The sequence below is a fragment of the Nelusetta ayraudi genome, unplaced genomic scaffold (genome assembly GCF_046127955.1).
Source record: "Nelusetta ayraudi isolate G7.1 ecotype Tasmania unplaced genomic scaffold, CSIRO-AGI_Nayr_v1 ptg000005l, whole genome shotgun sequence".
In the NCBI taxonomy this organism is placed as follows: domain Eukaryota; kingdom Metazoa; phylum Chordata; class Actinopteri; order Tetraodontiformes; family Monacanthidae; genus Nelusetta; species Nelusetta ayraudi.
The window spans coordinates 249,567-265,235 of NW_027466055.1; the positions used below are offsets into that span (position 1 = coordinate 249,567).

The window sequence follows — 15,669 nt, forward strand, 5'->3', positions numbered from 1 at the left end:
CAGCTTAAACAAACTGCTGAGGAAACATCATTTCATGACGACGCCGTCAAATTAAAGGGAACAAGAAGCTCCGGCACTGCTGTGGCAGAACAGAGCAGAACAAGTGTCTCCTGCCAGAAGTGTGGACAGCCAGCCAGCCAGCCAGCCAGCCAGCCAGCCAGCCAGCCAGCCAGCCAGGCCTGTCATGCGTCAGTGGCAGCCAGCAGGGAAGAGCACAGGGCCCATCAAGATCAGGAAGTTCAGCCTCAACGATGACATCAATCTGTCATCTCCTTCACATTTTCACTTCTCACTGACCATTTGTCTTGACTGTCCGCCGACTGGAATTCTCATATTTGAGCCCCTCTTGGCAGCAACAAGTGTCAGTCAGTGGGATACGGCCGCTGCGCTACAGCCCAACCCGACCTGCGGCTCCCTCCTGAGGGCAGCGGGACAAACTTTGTCACTATTCCAAAGTTAAGTGAGCTTAACGTTAACGTGCAAATTTTTGAAGGTTTTAGTTGGGTTTTTTTATATATGTATAAAAACTGAAATTAAGATTATCCTGGACATCAATAAAGTATCTATTAAAATCTAAGGACAGTATGTAAACTGAAACAGAGGCGTCACACTCGCGCTGCTCTCATCTCAAGCCTCACATGCGATGCAGCTAACACAGCAAAACTCTCCTAAAAAAAAGTATGAGAGATTTCAGTTTACAACAAACTGTGCTGAGGCAGCGACTGTTTGATGAATAAAAGTGCAGCTGTGGCTCGTCTACAACTTGTTCCATCAACCGCCGTGGACTGACTTAGCGTCTGTCCCATAACTAATCGGACAATTATGTTTAACAGAATTTCTGACAAGCATGTCATGGAAGCTTTTACATTTCAATTCAATTGTGAGCTCGCCACAAGACATCAATGGCAGTAGTATGACTTCCTTTATTAGCTTTTCTGCTCTGACCGTCCAAGATTGGGGTCAATCTTGCGTTTTACGTCCCAGTGACTCTTACAACTGAGTTTAATCTGTGATTTGCTAAACACAAAAATAACACCAATAAAATCCTCTGGACCAAGAGTTTTCCTTTGGCCGCGTCGCAGCAATTTTATGCTATGCGGTGCGTGTGTCTGACCACAAGGTTATTTTATTTGAGTGGATTTTCAAAAGATTCCTGAGTCAGCTCAGTCCCATGAAATCGATTCTACACCCGCCCTGTTCCCGCTGCTGCTGTTCTGCTCTGCTCATGTAAACACCGATGAATTAATAGGCCTCCTCCACCAGTCTTGTGGGTCTATTCTGGACCTGAGGACCTTCTTGGAACCAGAGTTAGCAAAACTGTGGCAGTGCCTCAGCTCAACTCATCCACACGCTCTATCTATCAAGGCGAACGCATATTTAATATAAATGTTGAAGTATGTTTGAATAATATTCAGCTCCATGTTCAGACTCAAATGAAATACACACCTCAGCATAAATGATTTACAGCAACACGAGGTTTACTTGAAGCGTTGGTATTTCTCTCTGTAGCTGCCTGCAGTTTTGAGGATCAAACAACATGAAGAATGTGAAGAATGTCCCAAAAAGCCAAAATTCTATCTGTACTTTGAATTGCATTCATTTCATTTCTTTGATTTCACTGAATCTTCTTTTTTTTTTTCAAGCTTGTCTCATAGTTTTTGTGTTATGACACATACATCAACAATAAACTTCTACGTTGTTGTTATTGCATTAACCAAATATTATGTATATTATTGTATGTTTTCTACTGTGATTGCTTATTTGCTTGGTTTGGACATAAACAGATTGTTTGAAAAACGGAAAATGGAAACTGAAACTCCCAGGCCTCCTCCTTTGGGTGGGTGGCAGGGTGCCACTGCTTACAGTTAATCTAAATAATAATTTATGATATATAATATATATTATACTAATATTTCAGCGTCTGCGTGAGGTAAAGATAAAGGGAAATGACGTCAGTCCGTCTGATGGCCTGCTTTAGAAGACTGAGCCCAATTCAACCAGTCTGCCTGGATTTCCAAACATATGCTGCTGGCCATACAGGGAAGGTAAAGGTGGCCTCAGATGTGGCTTGATAAATGTGGACATGATCCGTGCTCGGGCTGCTGGGGAACATCACAGCCAGACAGGAAGGCCGCGGCCAAGACCTCCAAAGTGCAGCGGCGCTGAAGAAGCCTCCTTCGATCTGCCATCTTTATTAACTGGGAGCGAAAATGACAAAGCCCATACACCAGCATCTGTCCACATCGCTGTTGCACTGCCTCTTGGAAACAACACATTTACATCTTTGCCATATTTATCCTCTCCAACTCGTCTGAATTTCAGCTTTGAAGATGGACTTCCCTGACATTTCATCCCTCTTTCCCCACTTTCTGCGCGGAGCCCCAGGAAGTGGTGCAAAGCCAGTGTGTGTGCAGAATGGTGGGTCTGTACCCTCAGCTGGGCCCACCGAAAAGTGTGTGGTCAGTGATCGCCCATTAAAAATACACACACACCCTTCTCAAATACCCTCCCTTGGAATAAAGTGAGAGAGGTCGCAGCTCGGCGCCCTATAAAGGGATCTTTCTTCCCGTGGTCTTCTGAAAACAAGTGAGGGGGTTTCACAGCCTCAGAGACGGATGTTCTTCAGTGGCCATCCACACTTTCATTTTAAATAGAGTGACCAAAGGATGAATTTAATAACATTTCCTGTAAAGGATTAATAAAGTACATCTAATGTAATCTAATCTAATGTAATAATATTGCCTGTTTACTATCAGGCAGTAATAGTTTCATCCGGGCTCAAAACCCGTGGGTTTTATTTAAAATGTAGCTTTGCCTCAGTGTAGGTTTGGTTGAAATTAAAATGTTCCCCATTTTAAACTCTAAAACCACGCCGTCACTGCCGGCTCTTGTTAGACTTTGCAGTCTACATGCGTATTCTGCACCCTTGAGTTCCACCCTGGGGACGGCAGCCAGATCAAAGAAAAGAAGCAAAAACAGGAACACACGGCTGGACGACTCTGCAGTCGTGAAACAACGACAGCACGAGCTGCATGCTTCCAAGTGCAGCCTCCAGTCAGGAGCGCAGTCATGTGAGCACTGCGACACAGTGGCCTGTGTTTACATGGCACCAGAGAGTAGCTGCAGACTGGCTGGCTGAGTGGGAGACACAAAGAGCTGCTTTTGTACTTTACACTCCAGAAAATGAGAAGTCAGTTCAAAGCAGGAGCACTGGCTGCCTTGCTGCACCAACGTGCTGTTTGAGTTTCGTGCTGTTTCATTCGGCAGGCAAGAACTTTGGAGTCTGTCTGTCTGTCTGTCTGTCTGTCTATCCATCCATCCACCCATCTATCCATCCATCATCCATCCATCCATCCATCCACCTATCTATCCATCTATCTATCTATCGTTCCATCCATCCATCCATCTATCCATCCATCTATCTCTTTCCATCCATCCATCCATCCATCCATCCATCCACCCATCTATCCATCCATCATCCATCCACCTATCTATCCATCCATCTATCCATCCATCCATCCACCCATCCACCCATCTATCTATCGTTCCATCCATCCATCCACCCATCTATCCATCCATCATCCATCCACCTATCTATCCATCCATCTATCCATCCATCCATCCATCGTTCCATCCATCCATCCATCCATCCATCCACCCATCTATCCATCCATCTATACATCCATCCATCCACCTATCTATCCATCCATCCATCCACCCATCCATCCATCTATCTATCTATCGTTCCATCCATCCATCCATCCATCCACCCATCTATCCATCCATCCATCCATCCATCCATCCACCCATCTATCCATCCATCTATCCATCCATCCATCCACCCATCCATCCATCCATCTATCTATCTATCGTTCCATCCATCCATCCATCCATCCATCCATCCATCCATCCATCGTCCATCCACCTATCTATCCATCTATCTATCTATCTATCTATCGTTCCATCCATCCATCCATCCATCCATGCATCCATCTATCTGGCTGTCAATGAACTGGATTTGAAACCATCCCCTGACACTCCATCCACAGGAGTAGTGAGTGACGAATCGACACTGTAACTTTTTGGCGAACTGTTCCTTTAACAAAAGTAGCAAACTGCAGTGAAACCCAGCAGGTAATTATCTTCTAATTCAGCGTTAATTCTGCTCTAATCTTTTCTCAACTTTGATCCCTTGATTCAGTGTTTTGACACACTATGAGCTATCATGTCGGGTCACGCAGAGTGCACGGCACCAGCTGACCATCAGCTGATCCAAACAGGAACCAGCAGTGAGTGGCACTTCAAACAAGTTGTTCTTGCAGTAAACTTCTCGTGGTTTCCAGTGGGTTTTGTCCAGTGCCACACTGGAGCTGCAGCTGACTAAGAGCTGCACATCATCAATAACACTGCTGCCAGCAAACACTGTGTAGCTTCACTGTACTATTTGACGTCTCCGCAAGACTCAAGCGCGGGGAAGGAGCTGATTAGTGCCTACAAGCACACTATTATATTTGTAGAAATGTCATTTCATACACAAAGATCAGTGTGCGGTCATACACGCACAATTGCTGATAACAATTCACCCTCCACCGCCACGCATGGGAGATCACAGAGCAGCGAGTGTTAAAATGTGATCAAGGCAGCCCCCCCCCCTCCCTTCTAATCTTCATCTCACACAGATTGGTGGTGAATTCAAGAGCATGGGAAAACACAGTGAGCCAGCTCAGCTCCACCAACTGGCACTTTGGATCCAAAGTGGAATCCAAATTATCCAACATTTCTTTCTTGGAGTTAAATCCTGATCATAAGAATGTTGAAGTGATTCCAGGACATTGAGAACCAGCTCAGGTTCTCACCGTCCTTTCTTTCTTGGCCTTTTCCTTTAAAATGGCGGGAATTAACACAGAGCCAGCGGGACAAATCAGCAGTGCAGTGATAAATCACATGTGGCTCTGCCTCTGACAGGAAGATCCTCCTCGACTGTCTCCAGTTCAGATCTTAGGAGGTTGACTCTAGCGCTGTGCTGCCCTCTGCTGGCAACACGGGCGCTCGCCAGAACATTTTTCCTCCGGTCCAACAATAATAATTGATTGGAAACTGATTTCAATAATTGTGTTTACATTGAAAAACAACCCTTGGCAGACAGCAGAGTCAACTGCACCTTAATCACTGTTTAGGTGCTCTTTGGAAAGGTTGCATAGAACAATTGCATAACTCTGTGTGTCACCATCCCAACACACACACACACAACGCTGGAGGCAGCTGCTGAAATCAAGGCAGAAACCCCAAAGATCTGATTAAAAAATGAGGGGAAAAGGCAGAATGAAGCTTCCAGGAGATTGTTGTCAGGAGACTGACGGCTGGCTGAGATGTGAATAAGGTTCGGGAAATGAATCAGTTTCTTGTGCCACATCTCATTTCTGCTATTGATTTTTCCTCCATTGGCCTACCGTACACTTTCCTGCCACGCACAGCGACGACTCGTTCTGCCCACACGGCGTCCCGTCGATCACTCGGTCCGACAGCCGCACGTAGAACCTGAACCCAACGGCCCGGCAGTTGAGTTCGCAATGCTGATCTCCTGGAACTGAGACACACACACAAGTGTGTTTGTGTTTGTGATACGATTGCAAATGTCATGTTAATTTGCTGTGCACATTTTCCAGATCTTTATTTGTCATCGTTTAGCCCTCTGTTTACAGCCTCCTGCTAAGACTGATGCACAGTTGGACCTTCCACATTTTTGGAAGGTGTCGAGTGCAACAGCAGCTGTCTGAGGGTGTTGTCACCAACAGTAGGGAGTGTTTCCACAGGGCCGTGTTCAAGGGTCGACTTTTCCCATTTCTGGCAGTTCACTGACAGCATACAGTGAATTAAAATGGAACCTTTGACTACGATTGTAAACATGTCATCGGTCTCACTCAGTTGACAGCACTATTCAAAAGGAAAAAAAAAAAACCCTCTTGCTTTATTTGACGACAGAAAACAGCAGCTGCAGCAGCAGCAGCAGCAGCAGCAGCAGCAGCACAGAATCCTGCTCTTTAGATTTCATTCAGGTCCATTTGATGTACAACGAGCCAGCGCAGGATATTTCTTCAACAGATGTCTGAGAGCTCTGTTTAAGCACTGTACAAGGTGGGCGGCACATCATCCAGACTCTCACTCATATATTTACCTGAGGTCATTTAATATCTCAGAGGGCACAAGCCTTCACACAGGGCTCGCAGACAAAATCTCCAAACACACATCAGAGTGACAGGATATTAATTCTGCCGCTGGTTTTCCCATCAGCTGCTCAGTGTTGGTGGATGAGAGGCTCCTGCTCTGTTTTCTGTCGTTGCCTGGATCCCGCAGGTGAGCCGGGTCACAGAGTTTGCATGAACAAGCGTGTATCAGCCGATAGCTGACTGATCCCACTGCACTGCAACACAGCACGGCTCACAGGAGCCAACGACGGGCCGGCTGAGGAGCTCCGGCTCTGCCTGGAGAGGAGGTGTGTCTGGGTGAGGACTCTGAGGTTTCCTCACACCTCGGGCCAGAATCCACATTCTCACAGGTGTATTGGCACCAGGTTGCTAAACTGCTGCTGTGTGCTCTTGTTTTGGTATAATAAGGTTCAGTGGGGTTTAACGGCCTTAAAAGGTCCAGTGAGTAAAATGTGGCTTCATTCATGATTTTTATATTGGTAAAAGCTTCACCAATATAGTTGACAGTTGATTGATTAAAATCATCATCATCATCACCTTTATTTACAGCGTCCCAGGTGAGCTGTCACTGCCGTTTGTGGCATCACAAAGGGCTGGGACGCTGTATTTGAGCACAAACCTCCGGATAAATTACACACACACGGGAAGGAAAGGCAGTTTTCTCATTTCTAGGGAGTTCACCGACAGAAGAGGAAGGAAAAGAAGACAGAAGGTTGGTTTGTTGACAGTGACACCACTGACTAAAGTTAAACGTCACTGTTTTATTATTAATAATAATAATAATAATAATAATAATAATAATAATAATAATAATAACAATAAATTCAATACTGAAGTTTTTCTTGTTTGTTTGTTTTAAAGAGTGCTGTCTGACTGGCTGTTGGTTTTCAATACTGTTTACCGACAGCATCTTGCAAGCCCAATTATCTCTGTTCATGACTTTCAAGCGGTTTCACTTCTCTCGTTTATTAGCGTTGGTATTTCTGCCTTGTGTCTGCCTGTCACGTTGGCTTCCTGTGACAGGAAACTCCCGGCTAACATTTGACAGGAAATGCCTTTTAAATTCTCCCAATAATTAGTTGAGTCTCAATATTATATTTCAGATGAGCGGCGGGTCTCTTGTGCGCGACCGACAGACACACTGTATGGTGACGGGTGAAGCCTACCCTCATTGAAAGGTTCCCACTCGTACAGTCTGCCCATGAAAGGCTGGCTGTTGTAGGAAAAACACTGAACAGCCCTGATGTGTCTGCTGGATGGAGGACAGGCCTGAGAAGAAGGAGAAGAAGAGGAAAGAACATCACATCCATGTTTAACTTTTTCCAGAGGGACACAGGAAACTCACATTTTTCATAGTCACATTCTGAAAGTGGTGATTAAAAGCTGCCGCTGCTGCTGCCGCTGCTGCTGCCGTGTCTGCTGGAGCTGCTGTCAGCGCAGAGCCTGTAAGTCTGCTTCTCCTCGCTTCATCGCAGCCAGATCCCAGCGTTCATGGGGGCTCCGCAGTCAAAGTCAACCCCACTGACATCTCTGCATCTCTCCTCTGTCTAAACAAGTCGCTGCTCTGGTTATCTTCGCTGAAATACCTTTGACACGCCACACCACACACAATATGCAGCAGGAGCCCAATGTTTGAATTATTTCAATGCACTGGACAGATTCCATAACCTGCGATCAGATAAGCCAAGACAAAACCCCCACTCATAAGTTTATATACTTATTAGTGGGAGTCTCCCTTCACTAAGAAGAAGAAGAAGAAGAAGAAGAAGCAGAAGAAGAAGAAGATAAAAGCTACACACATGATTACTGCAGATCCTGTGCTGAGAAGGTTCCCCTCGGCAGTAGGATGTCGGCAGGGGGCTGTAGGGTCTCTCCTGGTTCTGCTCCTCTAACGTGCGGCTTCCTGAAGGTTCTTCCTGCTGGTCCGGGCCCTGCTTGGTGGAACCCGGCTGATACAGGGGGGCCCAGACCCGGTTATATTTAGGCTGCTGTGCCCTGATCTGCGTGTAGGATCGGCCGTAGTGGTGAGGGCTGCTGGAGGGGTGGAGGTGGTTTGACCTGGAGACACCTTGGCCTCTCGAGCCAGAGTGGTGGGCACGAGCCAGCGCAGAGCGTCTCTGTCTGTGAGGCTGATCCCACCTGGGAGCCTGACCTTTGACCTTCGGCAGCAAAGCCCCATGCGGAACTTTGCCGTAGCCGTACCTCCCAGGAATGATGCGAGCCTCCCCCCTGTGGACAGAAATGGTCATTGCATCAGTCAGTATCTGTGGACATGTTGTTGGTCAGTAGTCGTCAGTTGGTAGTTGTCAGTGCCTCCTATCTGATTCCTGACACATCATGTCCGTCAAGCTACAAAATTAAGAATGAATTGAATCGTTGCATGTTTAAAATAATTTAATAAACATTCCGTAGCCACTGCAATATTTTAAGAACTTAGCACCATCTAGTGGCCAAAGAAGTCAGTTGCGTTCATTACAGTACAGAACAGGTTACAGTTTACTGCGGCATTTATGGAATAAAAATATTAAATACTAACCTGAAGGTAAAACATTGTGATAATCTTTTTTTTTTTTTTTTTTTTTTTTTAAAGAGTGCTTATCAAATAACAATGATCACTTGATGTGAGGTTTTGCTAATTCTGAAGAAAATGTCCCAACCCTTCACTTCACCTTTAGTCACCAGCAGCAGAATCCTGTGAGCTTTTCAGTTACACTGTGGCCGCTTGGATTCCAACCTCAAACCACCACCTCCCATTTTTCAGCTGTCACTCCTATTTGTTTAAAGGCATGCACAACAGGAAGGAGGTCGCAAAGCTGCCAAGCACAAGCCGTGCCTTTGACTCCATCCATAAAAGATTAGCCTTTCACTGCAGGGCAGTCAGATGGCCCACAGTGACGCTCCAAGCAGTCACTCAGAGAGGCTGCTCAGCATGCAGGGCAGCCACACATGCTCCTCAGTCAGGGGACTGGCCAACCTCCCGAAAAGCAAAGGCAGTCATGCTACTTAACACAGTCAAATGACTTCCAATACACAGCAATGTAAGGGTTTGCACTATTTGCATGAGGGATGTATTCTATGTTCCCTTAAGTCTCTCAGGTTAATTACAGGTTAGCAGTTTAGAACCTCAACAAAAACACACTTTGGATAAAATCCTAGAACATATGGTAGTTTGGTTGTTTTATTTATGAGGGGCATTCACTAATATTTTATAACAGTAACCCAGAAGTTCATCCATTGGTTATTATAAAAAATAAGACATACAGTAATAAAACATATTCATTAGTTTTAACTACCTGCTCGTATTAATGCTTTGTTGGACTGAATGTCCACTTGTTTGGAGCTAATGGGGCAGGTGTGGAGGTGTCTCAGAGGATGGAACACCTGGCTGAGGTACTAGCACTCACCACAGATAGATATCAGTGAGGTTCAGCAGGTGTCTGCAGATCTGCAGATTTGCTTCAGTAACGTGCAATGTGTCTGGATTCGAATAATCGAAGATGAAAAGTACGAAGGGTTCAATGTGGGACATTCAGGTCCGAGTCAGCATCACCTCTAGTTTACTCAGAAATATATCCCAGCATTCTGCATTGGCATGAGACTTTCTGTGGAAAAAATAGATGCAACTCCCATCCTTATGTTTCAGTGTTTACTTGTACTTTGTACTTTGCAATTTCCTTGAAAAGCCACTCAGCTACTGCCACAGTTTGCCTGCACTTGATGCTGCAGTACCTGCGTCCACCATGTGGGATGTGCGTCTCCTCCCTCTGCTCTCCACGGCTGCCGTCGGAGGAGCCGCCAGTGTCGCTGCGCAGAGGAACCGAAGGCCGCAGGGCCGAAATGACGCGGCCTGGCTGGAGGGAGTGGACGCCGACTCTCCTGGACGAGTGCTGGGAGTGGGAGTAAACGGGCAGACAGGGTCTGCTCTGCTCTTGAACCCCGCTGCCACAGGTGCGGGAGCAGGTGGACCAGGCCCCCCACAGCCCCCAGGAGCCGTGGAGCTCCGCCAACTTTGCCCTCAACTCCTGCTGATTCTCCTCTGGCCGCTGGGCAACCTGTGCAGAGGGGGGGGGGGGGGTCCTGATTAGAGCAGTGCTTCTCAACTGATGGAGTCTCAGGAACCACATTTTTTCCTTATCGTGAAGTCACGACCCAAAATTCTTCCACTGCATTCGAATGTATTACACAAAAATAAATACGCTCGCCCCCTTTCTATTCTGTCTCGTAAATACATTATAGAAATGATTGAACTGAAATGTGTGTGTGTGTATGTGTGTGAACATTGTCTCTATAAAACACACTCATACATACATGTGTCCAAACCTTTGACTGGTAGTGTATATATTAAAATTCCTTAAAAAAAAAAAAAAAAAAAAAAAAAACTGCCCATGGAGCCGTGACCCAATCAAAACATCTCCATGACCCACAGGTTGAGAAAGGCCAGATTACAGGACACCACACAGCCAGCGTGGCAGGGAAGGTTTGTACCAAGAGCCGACAGAAAGCTCCAACCAATCAGTGAGACTTTAATCTCTGCAGATCTCCTCAATAAAGGATCGTCTCCTCCATAAGACCTGGCCTGACCATGAAAAAAACCTGTGTTGGTGGCTAAAAGACCCTGATGCGGGCGATTATTGGGGGCCTGTCAGCAAACAATCCCCTATTGGCTACCTGCCTTTCTCTCCTTTGACCATTTCCCCTCGGTGCAGGTCTGCCAGGGACGCATTAGCGGTAATCGCTGCGTTCTTTCGCATTTGAGGAACCTGCCAGGAGGAGCGCCGTGCCAGGCGGGCTTTATCCACCCAGTCGCATTGAGAAAAAGGGAAAAAAACTGCCCTTCAAGGACCACTTTGTCTCCATTTTAGGGCAAACCCCTCGAGGGCACACACACACACACACACACACACACACACACACACACACACACACACACACACACACACACACACACACACACACACACGGCGGCGGTGCTTGGCGTTTGGTGAAAGCAGAGCGACTTACAGGAGCAGCGGGAGGAGTTGGCAGGAAGCGATCCTGCTGCCAGTCAGCCTCTGCGGCTATTCAGGGAGACCACAGACTCTCACAAAAAAACCTTCCAGCCTTTGCAACTCAATGCCACTGCCTTCTCCGGGGGTCAGCCACGGGTCAGCCGCGGGTCACACGGCCCCGACAGCCCCGGCAGAAGCACTCCGACCCCTCCCCGACCCCTCCCCCCCCCCGACACAGCCGCCCCCGAGGTGGGTGATCTGCTCGTGGTCAAGACGCAGTCTGTTGACAGCTGCCTGCTTGAAAGTCCACCCAGTCAGGGAAGAGTTAGAGGAGGAGCCGTCGGGTAAGAGTCGGTGTTTAGATGCGCTGGGGGTAGAGATGAGAGCCGGGAGGACAACAGGAACCACTTCCAGTGGGATTAAGTCAGGGGTGTCAAACTCCATCGTGGAGTCAACATTAATATTTACTGAATAAAATGATCCCTCCAAATAGAACAGATTCAGATTAAACCTGAATATTGATCAAAACAATGCTGAATACTATACAATTAAAAAAAAAAAAAACCTTCATATTGCACACATGCAAAATTGAGTTTAAAATGTAAAAAATCAGACGCCTCTTTTTTTATTTGCAAAAATCCTTCAATGAACGTGCAAGCATTCGAGCCCAGGCCTTGGAGCAGCAAGAAAAAGTGCATAAAGAAAAGCTTCATTATAGTCTGTCAAAGTAACTAGTCTGCCAAAACACCAGCAGTGCATTCTGGGATGTGTAGTATTAGCGGCACATGTGCTGTATCATAGCAGCGGGCCAGCAGCTCCAGTAGGGACTTTGTATATAGTGCCAAATGTAATGACGCTGCGGGCCAAGTTTGAGCCGCGGGCCAGAGTTTGACACCAATGGATTAAATCAATCCCAGCAATACACGAGCAGCCTGCGAGCCAGTTCACAGTGTTTTCTCAGGTTTAGAATACGCGTTAAGAGAACACCGAGAGATGCAACAACCTCATTCTGCAATGACAGAACCGTCGCTCACCTTGCGGTTGTCAGTGGCGTGTTGGCACTCCAGAGGGTCCCAGACAGAGAGCAGCAAGAAGACAGAAACTCTATGAGACACAGGCATTGACAGGCAGGCATTTAGGGTTCACACAGTAGTTTCAAATGTTAGTATTCAGTTTTTTTGCATGGTGTTTAATTGGCTGACTTCAACTGAAATGTCAGAGCTTCACATCAAAACAAAGCTGCAAAAGCCTCCAGGATTAAACTTGTGTTGGAGGTGCAAAGTTTGCAGTTTCTTTCCTGTAATATTTGACAAATGCAAATTTAAAACCATGGTGGACTGAGCAGGAAGTTAAACTATTACTTCAGAGGACATTTTTAGATATATATCTACTGTATGAATTTGGATCAAATGGCATCAAGGTCAAGTGTTGGTTAAGGAATGAATCAAGAATGATGCAGTTTTTGGTGAAATTATTAGATTGTTGATGTCCAAGCGGCCTCACGATGTCGTATCATCATGCAAAAATTCTGTAGATCTCTAGAAAACGGAAAATTAAGCCCTGTTTTTCTTTACACGTCCTGCTAGAACTGCTGTTTTGTCCGACCTCTCACTAGTGAGAGACTGCAAGAACACAAAACACGGCGGCGGAACAAACGCCAGACTGCACTGTCACTAATTCTCAGACTATGCCTGAATTACAGCAAGTTCTCTCTGAAAAACGCAGCAAGCAAAAGAAGAATGACAGACTTTTTTCTTTTCTTTTTTTTTTTTCTAATTGTTGGAAAACATGAGTGATACGGGACCATGGTGAAAACAGCCACTTGAACCATACCTGCAAATCCAGACACAGGGTTGCCGCATAGCTGTCAGTGGGGGTTTTGCCTTTGGGCACTTGGACGGGAGAAAATATGGAGGCTCACGTCAGCATGGCTAAGTGGCAGCAGTCAGTGTGGATGTTTTCAGCTGTCAAAGGGACAAAGTTCGACATAAAACACAAGGCCGCACAGTAACAGTGTCAGTGTCAGCATCCGGCCTCCCTGAAGACATCGACTCAGAGGGAGAAAAAAATAAACCACTTCTGCCCACTTGACCGTGTGAGTTGACCTCTGCGACCTGTGGCTCCTAATGAGGGAGCCCACCTGCTGGCAAACTGCAACCTCATTAGACAGCAGGTCTGGGGGTCCGCTCAGGGAGGAGGGACCTTCACCCCCTACAACCGGATGGCTCAGAAACGCGCGTCGTGGCATTAAGTTCATTAAAGCAGACAGGATATCCAGGAGGGAAGTCCCGCACCAGACAATCTGCCAGCCAGGGCGAGAACACGCGGACGCGATGAAAAGAAAGAAAAGAAAGAAAGAAAAAAAAAACACGATTTATTTCTAATTAAATAAATAAGATAAAAGTTGGGAGAGCAAAACACGCACCTGCGGCTGGGCTGCCGCGCGTCAGGAGAAGTTTGTCCGAGTCCAGTCAACTTTCCACACGCCGTGTCCTCCTACAGCTGCTGGGCGCGCACTCCGCTCGCGCTCGCAGGTATCCGCATGGTGGAGGCGCGTTCAACCAGGTGGACGCGCCGTGTTTTAGCCTCGGTGGCAGAACTCCCGCTGAGCCATGACAAGGTGATCAAACCGCCAGAGTCAGACAGAGAAAGGCGCGCTGCTCTTCATGCTCCTCCGCCGGTAGATTTCTGCTTTTACGCGCCGAGGCACCAAAAAAAGAGTGACAGTGATCCTGAAACCCCGCTCAGACAAGAGGGACAAACTCTGCTGCTGCGCCCCCTGCTGCTGCTGCTGCTGCTGCTGCAACTAAACGCTCTCGTAAGTGTGTGTGTGTGTGTGTGTGTGTGTGTGTGTGTGTGTGTGTGTGTGTGTGTGTGTGTGTGTGTGTGTGTGTGTTCAGCTTTACTCACGTTACTGAGTGCTTCGCTCTGATTGGCTCCTTGAGGGTGAGACACACAGACCCTGAGTTTGTTTCTCACAATGAAGGAAGGAGCCACCTTGGGTAACAACTTTCACACAAAGAAACAACAACCGCACCAACATTGCTAAGTGACATTATTTGCCTTTGTGTAGTTTGAGGAAGGAAAAGGGTTAATCAGCCAGTCAGTGGTGCGATGCAAAGATGAATTCTCAGAATTTAGAATTCAGAAAGTTTTAGTTCAAGGGAGGGGGGTTGTTTTGGTCCTAATCACAATGACTTTGAGGATAAGTTATAAAGGACTTAATGAAAGTCAACCTTCAGCAGAATACAGGGAGTCTTTCCCAGGAGCATCCTGTTGCGTATAAATCAACCTGACTAGACTACGAAGAAATAACATGTTGTATTCAGCAAGGCAACAGTGTGTCAGCCAGAGTCAGCTGGCAGACACACTGATCACCACGCAAACCAACCCAAACGCTCTCCAAACCAGTGCCACAAGCCGCCACAAAACAGTCCAGGGACCGGCAAATATTGTGATTAAAGCCCTTCACGCATCCATATCCAAATCTAGTTGAGCTACACGGTGTAATAAGGCAGCAGCTGACAGTGACAGCAAATCAAAGATGACGCTGCGGCCGTAATCGCTCCCCTGGGTTTGTTTTCAAGGGTTTTTCTTGCTTATTAGTTTTCAGGCGAGAGTTTGAAAATGACGGTGGACCTTCCTGACTGAGGAGTGAGGGGAGCCACAGTTGTTTTAATTAGACATGAAGTTGAGGACAAAACCCAGCGATGCATGGCTGAGTTTCTCACACCACACTACGTGACATAATGTATGCAGCTCGTTGCAGCCTTTGTCTGCTGACACGCTGGCTCGACAAAGGCGCCGCAGCAAAGAAACCTATGGAAAATTTAAATACGGTGACGCTTTCCGTGTGGGTATCGACATTTAGAAATATGTGCGCACTCTTTTGATTGCTCCACACGCTCACGGAGGTCAGCCCTGTGTGATGTCACAAAGGGCAATTTCACCTCTCCTGGCTTCATCCAGCCAGGTGTTTGTTCTACCCTCTGTCTTGCACGTCACGGTCTCGTTTTTCATCCCCCTGGCAAGCATGTGCAAGCTTCAGTTCAAGCAGGGAGCTAAAACCAAGTGTCTTTTGCAGGAGGCTGTAAACAGAGGGCTAATATGGAGTGTTCAAATGCAAATAAATTGCATGTCGTTCGCAAATGAGATCTTTCACACAGACCCTGGTCTTGGTGCATTGCGTTGCATTTTGGGGGGGGGGCACGTTGAGTCGCCGTGTTTCCACCTTGGCCCGCGACGGCGCTCGCTGCTCCTGCACAGCCCTTAATGTCAGCCAGGAATTTGCCTTTAACTCCAATGGTTTTCAAACCCTCAGCAGGCAAACGAGCCTCCAATTAGAGCATCATTAGTGAGCTTGTGTTCCGGATGACCCGTTGAAAGAGCTGTGAAGAGGCGAGTCGCTGTTGTTTGACACTGAACAAAAGGTTTGCCCTGTAAAAGCACATCAAAGGAGCAATATCATATTAATA

The 15,669-nt window shown here is 46.8% G+C and overlaps 1 protein-coding gene across 2 annotated transcripts in view; it reads right to left on the reverse strand.

Annotated features, from left to right (window-relative positions):
- The window catches only part of thsd4 (thrombospondin type 1 domain containing 4), a 33,458-nt gene extending 19,557 nt beyond the window's left edge, over positions 1–13,901 (reverse strand). The window contains exons 1-7 of one of the 2 annotated variants that reach the window (XM_076047010.1): positions 13,620–13,901; positions 13,028–13,158; positions 12,229–12,298; positions 9,936–10,258; positions 8,006–8,435; positions 7,373–7,475; positions 5,451–5,587 (exon numbers count right to left, since the gene is read on the reverse strand). In XM_076047010.1, coding sequence (XP_075903125.1) covers positions 5,451–5,587; positions 7,373–7,475; positions 8,006–8,435; positions 9,936–10,258; positions 12,229–12,298; positions 13,028–13,056 — 1,092 coding nt within the window. In that variant the 5' untranslated portion in view covers positions 13,057–13,158; positions 13,620–13,901. Of the gene's footprint in view, positions 1–5,450; positions 5,588–7,372; positions 7,476–8,005; positions 8,436–9,935; positions 10,259–12,228; positions 12,299–13,027; positions 13,159–13,615 lie in introns of both variants that reach the window. The other variant, XM_076047002.1, reaches the window with a different exon arrangement.
- Positions 13,902–15,669: the final 1,768 nt, after the last annotated feature.